The following is an 11,505-nucleotide window of genomic DNA, read 5'->3' on the forward strand; positions in this document are numbered from 1 at the left end:
ACGTGACACGTTTCAAACATCAGTTTCGAGTTCTGCGACCCCATTTTAGTCAAATTTGAATAGTTGATTGCCTATTTAAAAAAAATGCATTTTTTCATTACTCGTCACCGCCATATTGGCCACCATCTTGGGTTAAAAATTTCTAAATCACTTTGCGTAGTTTAGGGTTCATACTAATGCTCGACAGTCAAAAATTAGACAACGGAAAAACTAGTTTTTTCATGATTCGATTATCCGAAGTGATTTTTTTCCGAGGCCTTCGGCTAATCGAATCTGGACTGTAAACCGAGAACATCCATGGGAGATTCATACGAAGAAAGTCGGTGAAATTGCGGTTTTTCATACTAATGGAGACGCCTGGTACTGAATAAAAATTGAAAAAAAAATATTCAATATGATTTTTTTCGAAAAGTTTATGCTAATCAGAAGTAAAAGAAATGTAAAAAAAAAACTTGAAACACGACATATAATAAGGATAATTAAAAAAATTATTAAGATTTACTTGAGCCACCATGCGCTTCCTCCCGTGGTAGCTTAAATGGGAAAACACATTTATTTCTGAAAAAATCGCAATTTTCACCGATAGAATATTTTGAATTGAACATATTCTTAGTCTTAGGGGACTAAAAGATATCTTCTGAGCGTGCGTGGTGGTTAAAAAAAAATGTTTTGAAAAATAACATTTTTTCAGTATCGAAAAACTGAACCATTGAAAATATTTAAAAAATCGATTTTAAAACCAAATTGAATTTGCAATATTCACGTTTTTTTTTTTAAATAAAACGTACCATTTTCAAGTTATAGCTACTTCTAGGTATGAATTTTCGATTTCTAAAAACCTGAACAAATGATTTGTGAAAGATGTGAAAAAAAAGTTTTTCTGGATTTTTTTTCAATCGGCATACATACACCATCACAAAGAAGATCTGGATCTCCTCTTTCAAATGCAACCTGGCGCTTTAAATTTGGCTTGCGCCTTTTCGAGATATTTAAATTTTATATTTGCATCTTTTTTAACTTAAAATAACTGTAACTTTTGACCCTTAAGTCCACATTGACTTGTCAAAAAACAAAAATGTTCGTTTTTTAGAGTTACAAAAGTGCCCCGAATATCACTTTTCTCTAAAACTTAACCCTGAATTGCCACGTTTTAAAAACTGATTTTTGAAGGTTAGCTCAGATGCTTGCTATAAATTTGGTCGTAGAAGACGTAGATTACGTTGATGACTTCGACAAAGTTGCTTAGATTGGCAAGCTCAACAACTTCCTAGAAAACAAAAATAATCCCAATATAGTCCTAAAAAGTTATATTTTCAAAAATCACCCTAATCGTGAACCATCTTAATTTTCAACCAAACCAAAAGTTGCCCCTTTTCATTTGAAACAACTCTTCTGTAGACACCAAAGCTCCAAAACTTCACAATTTTTCGAAAAAAAATCATTTTTCTCTTAGTTTTGCGATCTGGACCACTGTGCAGTGTTATTTATAATGAGTTGCTTCGAAAAAAGATTGAAAACACGAGATATCAAGTCTGATGGAGCTGAATGGTATCTTAAGCTTGGGCCACCCCATTCCCAAAGCTCTGAATTGTTGCTGCTTTTCCCCGGCTGAGCTTTTCCCGCCATGCAAACCAAAAAGCTCTTACTCGTGAAATCCTCTCTCACTTGCTCTCTCGAGTCCCGAGAAAAGAGAGGAACGGGGCACAGTGGGCAGAAGTGAGTTTATTTTATGATTTTTATTTTCAGGTCAAATTTTGTTGAGTTTATATTTTCAACGTGGATTCAAAAATAAAGTTAAAATTCAATCTATAATTTAAGAAAAAAAATGTGACCAAATTTTTCACTGTGCAGTGTAAGTAGAGAGAAAAATCAAACAAAGCAAAACGTCAAACTGGGTTTATTTTTGTTTTGGTTTTTGCATCGCTCAGCTGGTGCGTAGTCGAAGAAGTGCTGCTGATTTATTTTGATAGTGCCATTTTTGGAAGAAGAAACCTCCGACGCGTAGTTATGCTCCCGTGTTCCGTGGCCGTCCGCCGGTTCCACTAACGTTACAGCATCCTCCTCCCCACGTCGAGCCATGTTCGATATCGTCAACTTCCTGAAGAATCTACTGTACAACATGTTGGCGATATTCAGCTTCAGCCGGAAGAAGCTCTCGAACAAGCTGAGCATCTACGTCAAATCCAACACCGGAAGCACGCTCTCGGTGGACCTGGAACCGCACATGGACATCAAGGACGTGAAGGAGATCGTCGCACCGCAGCTGGGTTTGGCCCCGGACGAGCTGAAGATCATCTTTGCCGGGAAGGAACTCTCGGACACGATCACAATTAGCGTGAGTGTTTTGAAAAAAAAAAATGGGTTGCGTCATCAAAGGTAATCAAAAATATTTTTTCCAAGCAGGAATGTGACCTCGGCCAGCAATCGATTATTCACGCGGTCAAGGCCAGGCCGACAATTCCTTCTCCATCGAAAAACTTTCAAGCGAACGGCAAACGCCGCCTGAACAGTATCATTTCCGAAGAATCCCCGGAAGAACCGTATCCAGCCGGTTCGTCGAAGCCCCTCTGCGAAACCATGTCCGACCTGGAGCTGACCGAGGTAAACGAGCGGACGCCCGGAACAAATTCCATTTCTAACGAACCTCCGGCGGAACGTCGCAAGGCCAACTTCTTCGTGTACTGCTCGCAGTGCGAAAAAGTTTGCACCGGGAAGTTGCGCGTTCGGTGTGGCATCTGCCGGAGCGGGGCCTTCACCGTGCATCGCGATCCGGAAAGCTGGGATGATGTGCTCAAGAGGAAGCGCATCACGGGACACTGTGAAAACTATGAGGTGCCTTGTGTGGTAGGTTCGAGGGGGGGAGGGGGAAACAATACCAATGACTCATTTCAGAATTGTTTTTTTTTTTTAGGAAAATGAAGCCGGCGATCCGCCGTTTACGGAGTTTTACTTCAAATGTGCGGAGCATTCGTCCGGGGGAGAAACGGACTTTGCGGCTCCGTTGAATCTGATCAAAACGAACCACAAAGATATTCCGTGCATTGCGTGCACGGACACGAGGTAAGTTTAATTTGTAGTTCAAGGTAATAAAGGTCGTTGTAAATAGGGTAATCGTCCCTTCGCGTAGAAAAATAAGGCATAAAACGTTTAGTTGATTTGAAAATCAACTAAACGTCAACACAACTTTTTCAAAAGATTCACTTTTGAGGGAATTTCAGGGCAAGATCTCCTAGGTGTACTGAGCCCGTAATCCCAAATATGAGCCTGATTGGTTGTGACAGTTTCAAAAATGGGTTTTTCTTTATTTTTCTTAAAATTTGCAAGGATTTAATGTGTGAGGGCCCGAGTAAAGCTAGCATGTTTGATGCTACTGTCAAAGATTGGTGGTGTCCTATGCAGCTAGGACCTTTGGAAATTTAATCTAGAAATTATCTTTTTTTAGCAAACAAAGATCTTGTCTTCTTTGGTGCTATTTTGTAAGAACTGGACATTATTCAACAAACCTGGAAAATTGCTTGAACTTCTTCAGGGGAAAACATAAAAAAGATTAAATATTCAAAATAAAAATGTAAAATAAAAAAAATAAAAAATCTAATCATAAATAAATTCAGAAATAAAAAAAAATTACTATTAAGAATTTTCGAATGTTCTGAAATCTAAAATTTGAAAACAAACTAAAATCTTGAACTCTAAAATTATAAAATACCTCAATTAAATTTTTAAATTCCTAAATTGTTCAATTCTTAACTTCTTAAATTCTTAAATTCTTAAATTCTGAAATTCTGAAATTCTAAAATTCTAAAATTCTAAAATTCTAAAATTCTAAAATTATAAAATTCTAAAATTCTAAAATTCTAAAATTCTAAAATTCTGAAATTCTAAAATTCTAAAATCCTAAAATTCTAAAATTCTTAAATTCTTAAATTCTTAAATTCTTAAATTCTTAAATTCTTAAATTCTTAAATTCTTAAATTCTTAAATTCTTAAATTCTTAAATTCTTAAATTCTTAAATTCTTAAATTCTTAAATTCTTAAATTCTTAAATTCTTAAATTCTTAAATTCTTAAATTCTTAAATTCTTAAATTCTTAAATTCTTAAATTCTTAAATTCTTAAATTCTTAAATTCTTAAATTCTTAAATTCTTAAATTCTTAAATTCTTAAATTCTTAAATTCTTAAATTCTTAAATTCTTAAATTCTTAAATTCTTAAATTCTTAAATTCTTAAATTCTTAAATTCTTAAATTCTTAAATTCTTAAATTCTTAAATTCTTAAATTCTTAAATTCTTAAATTCTTAAATTCTTAAATTCTTAAATTCTTAAATTCTTAAATTCTTAAATTCTTAAATTCTTAAATTCTTAAATTCTTAAATTCTTAAATTCTTAAATTCTTAAATTCTTAAATTCTTAAATTCTTAAATTCTTAAATTCTTAAATTCTTAAATTCTTAAATTCTTAAATTCTTAAATTCTTAAATTTTTAAATTCTTAAATTCTTAAATTCTTAAATTCTTAAATTCTTAAATTCTTAAATTCTTAAATTCTTAAATTCTTAAATTCTTAAATTCTTATATTCTTATATTCTTAAATTCTTAAATTCTTAAATTCTTAAATTCTTAAATTTTTAAATTCTTAAATTCTTGAATTCTTAAATTCTTGAATTCTTAAATTCTTAAAATCTTAAATGCAATTTCACCATCACTAGTTTGTTCAAATTTTAGATAACACAAAACATTTCATTTTTGAGTCATAGTTTAGTTAAATTTAGAGAATACTAAAATGTTGTTATTTGATTATCTTAAGTTAAGTTAAAATTTTCTAGCCTAAGATTTTTTGTTTTGAATTTTAGAACTAGAATTTAAAAATTCCAGAAATTAACAAATCCAAAATTTAAAAAAATTAAGAACATCAGAGTTAGTTTTTAATAATTAGTTTAATTTTTGACCATTACAATTTTTGATTTTTTTTTTAATTTTTATATATTTGATTTTTTGAACATTTGAATTTTTTAATCATTATTTTTTCTGGCAAAACTTATTTGCATCTTTTTTCTATGTGACTCCGAAGGTCTCGACAAAAAATCACTTCAATAATCGAATCATGAAAAAAAAAATCGTTGTCTTATTTTTGATTGTCGAGCTCAAGTATGACCCCCGCGGCCAATATGGCAGGGACGAAACATTGAAAAAATGTATTTTGTTATCTAATAGGTAATAGGGGAAATTCTCGTATGTTTGGCAGGTTAAGCACTTGCTCCTAACTCCATCCAATTGGGTCCTAAAATGATGCTTAGATTGCTGATATTTTTGTTTACAGGGATAAAGCTTATTTTTCTGAGTACAATGACCCTTTGTACGACCACAAAGAGTTCAAAATGGATTTTTAAATCAATTTTGAAAAATTACCCTCGCGGTCCTTCTTGACAGAAAAGCTCCTACTTGACAGCTCGTTCCAAGGGGACCATAGTTGATCCATCGAAAAAATGTTGTCTTGTCAATTTTTTTTTTTTTGAGTTAAAATGTAAAAAAAAGATCAGAAATGGTTTTTAATCGTGTTTTTTACCGTTGTACATAAAAATTGACATAGGACTTTAGTACCCAATTTGCTGATTTTCACTATTTAAACAACTAATTTTGCAAAACTTTTGATAGAAACTTGCTTGCTCACTTCTCATTGAGCTATTTGTCACTCGATTTCAGTTGAAAACGCTTTAACTTAGCTTTAATTGAATGTCAAAGTTCTGACCTGCCAACATTAGAGGCACGCTGGAATTAGATGCTGTTCCCCTATGCTATTCAAATTGGTCTAAATAGGGGCGCAGAACTCGAAATTGATGTTAAAAACAAGAAAATGAAAAAAAAATATTTTTTTTTGTTTTACTTGATTCGATTATCCGAAGTCCCATACAGACCATAGGATAATCGAATCTGGACTGTATTTTATTCTCAGCAAACGACCACGACCAATTTTAGATCAAATTTCTGAGGACGGTGGGGCAACTGAAAAACCAAAAAAATATAAATTTAAACCAATATATACAAAAAAATAAACAGCATTAAATTGTTGCAAAATTTGGCCTGAAAGACATTAAAATACATCAGCAATAGCGATTTTTTCAAAAAGAAATGAATTTTGTTGTAATATTTTTAAGATCATCAAAATTCCCTGACCCAGCTAAAAATTTCCTGTCTTTTCCAGGTCAAAATAAAATTCCCCGACAATTCCAGGTTTTTCCTGACTTTGCCAGAAATCGACACCATGGTTAATTTATAAATATTGTTTTTTTGTTTTTTTTTATTATTTTTGAACTTTTAAATTTTTTAAGCTTAAATTTTCCGATTTTTTTTAACTTACAATTATAGATGTTCCTAACGACTTTTTCCTCTCGTTTACTCCTCTTATTTCATTCTTTCGAGATTATACTTTTTAAGTTTCGGCCTTTTGTAGAAATTCAATATTTTCAATCAAATAAATACAAAATCAGAAAATTGTAAATAGAAAAAAAAATATTTTTTCGTTTCCTTATTTTGGATCGTCAAGCGAAAATATGACTTCAAAAATTATTTATGGGATTTCTTAATTCAAGATGGAAACAAACATGGTGGCGATGGACTATTGAGAATATTACTTTATTTGGTAGTAACAGGCGGGGTCGCTTTTTGACCTTAACAATAAGCAAACAATAAACGATTTTCCATGATTCAATTTTTCAAAAGTTTTTTGTAGAGCTTCCGATGGTCGAAACTTTGAATAATCGAGGCTTCGGATAACCGAGTCTTAACTGTGTCATGCATTTTCAAAAGTGTCCAATCAATTGTATCATTTTTTTTCAGTAAAATTGTTTCAAAATAAATTTAAAATTGAAAAAACTCGAAATCGTCAAAAAATACATCGGACAATTATGCGTTGAACAACGATAAACTACTGATAACACGTGTTATCCCCCTCTCATTTCAGCGACACCGTCCTCGTTTTCCCGTGCGCGGCCGGCCACGTGTCCTGCCTGGACTGCTTCCGCCAGTACTGCGTGTCGCGCCTGCTCGAGCGCCAGTTCCTGGAGCACCCGACCCAGGGCGGCTACACGCTGCGCTGTCCGGTGGGCTGCGACGCGTCCTACATCGAAGATGTACACCACTTTAAGCTACTGTCGAAGGAACAGTACGACCGGTACCAGCGATTCGCGACGGAAGAGTACGTGCTGCGGAACGGTGGCGTTCTGTGTCCCCAGCCGGGTTGCGGAATGGGGTTGCTGGTGGACGCTGACTGTCGCCGGGTGCAGTGCCAGAACGGGTGCGGGTTTGTTTTTTGTAGGAGCTGTCTGCAGGGTTACCACATCGGGGAATGTCTGGAGACGCCCACGGCGAGCTTGGGGACGGCGTCGGGGTATTCTATCGATCCGCTGCGAGCTTCGGAGGCCCGCTGGGACGAAGCGTCCAAGATTGCCATCAAGGTGACGACGAAGCCGTGTCCGCAGTGCCGCACTGCGACGGAACGGGACGGCGGCTGTATGCACATGGTGTGCACCCGGTCCGGCTGCGGGTACGAGTGGTGCTGGGTGTGCCAGACGCCGTGGACTCGCGACTGCATGGCGGCCCATTGGTTCGGATGAGCGGAAAAGATTTTGTTTATTTTGTCTATTTATTTTGCACAACTTTATTGAGATTAGTCGAAATTGCAAGTGATATACGATTTATTTTATGAAATATAAATATTTTCCATCAAAGAATCTATTCAATCCCCCAAAAATCCACCTCACCGGTTACGCACAGACCGCAACACCCGTCAAACCCGAAAATCTCGTTCCTCGTCGTAGAACACCTCCGGCACTGACACGGTTCCACCAGTCCAACCCGCAGCTCCCCGTCCAGCGTCATCCTCGTCCTCAGCAGATTGGCCGTGTTCGGACTCAACCGCATCCCCAAAATCGCAACCAACTCCTCGAACCCGTACCGTCGATCCTCCCGCAACGCTTCCGACAGTGCCCAAATGTAATTCCGCGCCAGCCGGAGAGTTTCAATCTTCGACAGCTTCTGGGGCGCCGTGTGGTCACACCTGGTCACGGTCAGCTGCTGCGGAAGTGGCACGCAGCTGCGCAACCTGTCCAGCGCGTCGTTCAGCCCGTGCATCCGGTTCCGTTCGCGCTGGTTTGCCTTGGTCCGTCGGCTGCTGGTGGCAGGTTCCGTCCGCGGTCTAGATTGGCTGATTTTCATCGTGATACTGAATGGGGACTGAGAAGGTGGCGCATTTTCCGGGCTAATCTAATTTTCGTTTTCCCCCCTCAGGTTTTCCACGAATCACGTGGTGGTGGCTGGTTATCAGTTCTTTTTTGATGGGGGCACTTCAAACGGGACGCTGATAAGGATGTTTACGGTTGCTTTTAGTTTGCATAATTGGGATTAATAAATAGTAATTGCTGAAAGGGGAAAAGCTATTACCCTCTGCTAAAAGTTCTTCGAAATATTTCTTGAAAAAAAATAATCAAATTAATCGGGAATCATTTTTTTCTATTGTGATTGGATCAAGAATCAAATACAGTCATGCCCCGGTCGTTCAGCTGCCTCGGCTAAGAACGGTCCAGTGCTACAATCATATTAAAATCCAAACTATATAAAATATAGTGGTTTGGAATCGGGATGATATCACCTATCCATCGCAGAGATATTTACATGAAAATTTACAAAAATACGTAATTTTCCTGTATTTTGAATTGCAATGTTTCTCGAAAAAAATACTCGAAATAATTGTTATGGCAATATGCATAATTTTTTCGCTGAAATTCAATAAAGTTTTTCTGAATTTTCATCGACTGAAATTTCAGTAAACGATGCAGTAATTTAGATTGTACTGAATTTCCAGTTAAGCCGGGACCGTGGTGTAGGGGTAAGCGTGATTGCCTCTCACCCAGTCGGCCTGGGTTCGATCCCAGACGGTCCCGGTGGCATTTTTCGAGACGAGATTTGTCTGATCACGCCTTCCGTCGGAAGGGAAGTAAATGTTGGTCCCGGACTAACCTAAAAAAAAAGGTTAGGTCGTTAGCTCAGTCCAGGTGTAGGAGTCGTCTCCCCTGGGTCCTGCCTCGGTGGAGTCGCTGGTAGGCAGTTGGACTAACAATCCAAAGGTCGTCAGTTCGAATCCCGGGGTGGATGGAAGCTAAGGTGTAAAAAGAGGTTTGCAATTGCCTCAACAATCAAGCCTTCGAACACCTAGTTTCGAGTAGGAATCTCGCAATCGAGAACGCCAAGGCAATGCTGTAGAGCGAATAATTTGATTTTTGATTTTGAATTTCCAGTTAACTGACATTTGACACTTTGACACATAGCTTACAGAAATTTTCAGCTAAGTGGTTGTCAAAACAACTGAAATTTCAGCAAAAGAAACGTCAAATTATCTTGCTGAAAATTCAGTAACTTTCTTGTGTCAGTTTGACAGATCATTTGCTGAAGATTCAGCTATTGATGCTGGTGGTATTTCAGTTATCAAAATTTGATTTTGCTTGCCATTAAAAATGTTTCCAGTACTGTTATTTATACCAAACAATACAATACAATACATTACAATACATACATACATAAATTCAATTTTGGAACATTCACTTGCTTCCGTTAAGAAATTGAAAAAAAAATCAAATTTCAAGGCCTACTGTGCAATGTACTGTTGAAAATTTATGGTTAAGTAAAACATTTGCTATGCAATACACTCAGCCCCCGGTGGTTGGTCACTTTTTCGTTCGAAACTGTTTTAGTTTGTACCCCTTTGGTTGGTCAAAGTCAAACTAAAAAGTGACGAACTGTCACTTTTTACACGGCGCTCACGCACACTTTCAAACAAAAGTTTGGTAGTGTGTGTGAACTCCGTGTAAAAGGGGTGTCAAACTAAAAAGTGACCCCGTTCGTTTGACAACAGTTGGTGTCAAACCATCGGGGTTTGAGTTTACAGAGCTTTCCAACTTAAAAATGTGATATCTCAAGAAATATTCAATTTACCCTGAGGTTTTGATTGAATTTAATGTAAAAAACTCTCAGCAATCGAATGCAACTGTCAGTTTTCCCGTAAGTGCTCGTCCAAAGGGTTAAAAATGCGTTTTAAAACTTAAAGCGCAAAATTTTCATATCTGGCAACACTGTAAGTAAATTGTGTCTGCCTGTGTGGATCAATCGGACCGCGCACTGGATTCACAATCCAGAGGTCGCCGGTTCGAATCCCGAGGCGGACGCAAATAAATTCTAAGTGTAAATATAGGTTTTCGGTGCCCTCTCCCCGTGCCATACCTTCACACTTAGGAGACCCAGGAGGCGGAGTCTTGTCGCAAAAAGAACGATACACGCCTGTGGATCCGTTGACGAAACCGCAAGGTTTAAGAAGCCACATAATAAGGTGTTACGTCGATTCCGTAAGTAAATTTTGAGTACGCCATTCGATTCTACGTCAAAAAATCTTCAAAAATGCATACCCAAAAGTTCGCTTTTTGTAAACTTTTCTCTTAGCAAAATGCATTTCAAAAATGAGGTTTTCCAAAAATCTCAGAAAAAGAGCGGGGGTGCCACGGGTGCGGGGTTGGACTAAATGTCACCAAACTTGGGATTCTTTGTTTTTGGGGCAAAAACAACCCCCATGCCAAATATGAGCAGATTTGGTGAAGGTCGATGTTGGACGCGTGGTCACTTGGGAAGGAATGACCCCTATACATGTCTGGGTACCAAAATCATATCTCCGAAACGTGTAAATGGTGTATTGGTTTTTTTATATGTTGTGTAAAATATTACAAGGAATCAGGAAAACATATTTTCAGACATTGGCTCTTTGGTCCCGAGACCTTGAAATCGGCAAATGAAATTTGCATAGGACCTTTTCAAATATTCAGCTAGTTTTTTTGGACCTCAACATATTCTTCCATAAAAGCCCAACTAATAACCTTTCTTTTGAATTGTGGCGCTCCAAAATTGGTTCAGCCGTTCCAGGGATACGATTTTTTGAAAAATGTGGCTTTTGCGAAAATCAACGAAAAACGCAATTTTATGGACCACCCTATTTCGGATAGGACCACCCTAATCGCCAAACGAAAAAATACGGGTCTAATTCTTTGGGCCAAAGAACCCCCACTCCAAATTTGAGCCAAATCTGTGCACTTTTGATTTCGCGACTTCCTGTTTGACGTGGAATGGCTTTATTTAGGGGGAGAGGGGGTAATATGCACCCCCTAAGGAAAAACTGTGATTTCTCAACCATTACAGCATTACTGTGGAAGAATTTTGTTCGATGTTCTAAAACAACTATTATTCTTCGTCATCCATGTGAAAAAAGTCTTAAAAAACCTCAAAATTGTTCGAAAATATCAAATGGCTAAAAACATTTTCGATTCATTTCAAACAACCATGCGGGGCAATATGCACCGCAACATTGGGGCAAAATGCACTAAAACAACGGGGCAAAATGCACCACAACATGGGGCAAAATGCACCGGGTAAAAGCAGTTTTCACTAGTCACCACTAGATGACACCGCTGTTT

At 37.2% G+C, this 11,505-nt stretch overlaps 2 protein-coding genes across 2 annotated transcripts; one reads left to right on the top strand and one right to left on the bottom strand.

Annotated features, from left to right (window-relative positions):
- Nucleotides 1–1,895: 1,895 nt before the first annotated feature.
- On the top strand, nucleotides 1,896–7,722 carry LOC6049109 (E3 ubiquitin-protein ligase parkin). Its single transcript, XM_001865885.2, has 4 exons — nucleotides 1,896–2,335; nucleotides 2,404–2,844; nucleotides 2,912–3,060; nucleotides 6,957–7,722. The coding sequence occupies exons 1-4, from the start codon at nucleotides 2,078–2,080 to the stop codon at nucleotides 7,606–7,608; spliced, it is 1,500 nt and encodes a 499-aa protein (XP_001865920.2). The 5' UTR covers nucleotides 1,896–2,077; the 3' UTR covers nucleotides 7,609–7,722.
- On the bottom strand, nucleotides 7,624–8,894 carry LOC6049105 (neurogenic differentiation factor 1). Its single transcript, XM_001865886.2, has one exon. The coding sequence runs from the start codon at nucleotides 8,207–8,209 to the stop codon at nucleotides 7,727–7,729; it is 483 nt and encodes a 160-aa protein (XP_001865921.2). The 5' UTR covers nucleotides 8,210–8,894; the 3' UTR covers nucleotides 7,624–7,726.
- Nucleotides 8,895–11,505: the final 2,611 nt, after the last annotated feature.

Source organism: Culex quinquefasciatus, chromosome 3, assembly GCF_015732765.1.
Source record: "Culex quinquefasciatus strain JHB chromosome 3, VPISU_Cqui_1.0_pri_paternal, whole genome shotgun sequence".
Classification (NCBI taxonomy): Eukaryota; Metazoa; Arthropoda; class Insecta; order Diptera; family Culicidae; genus Culex; species Culex quinquefasciatus.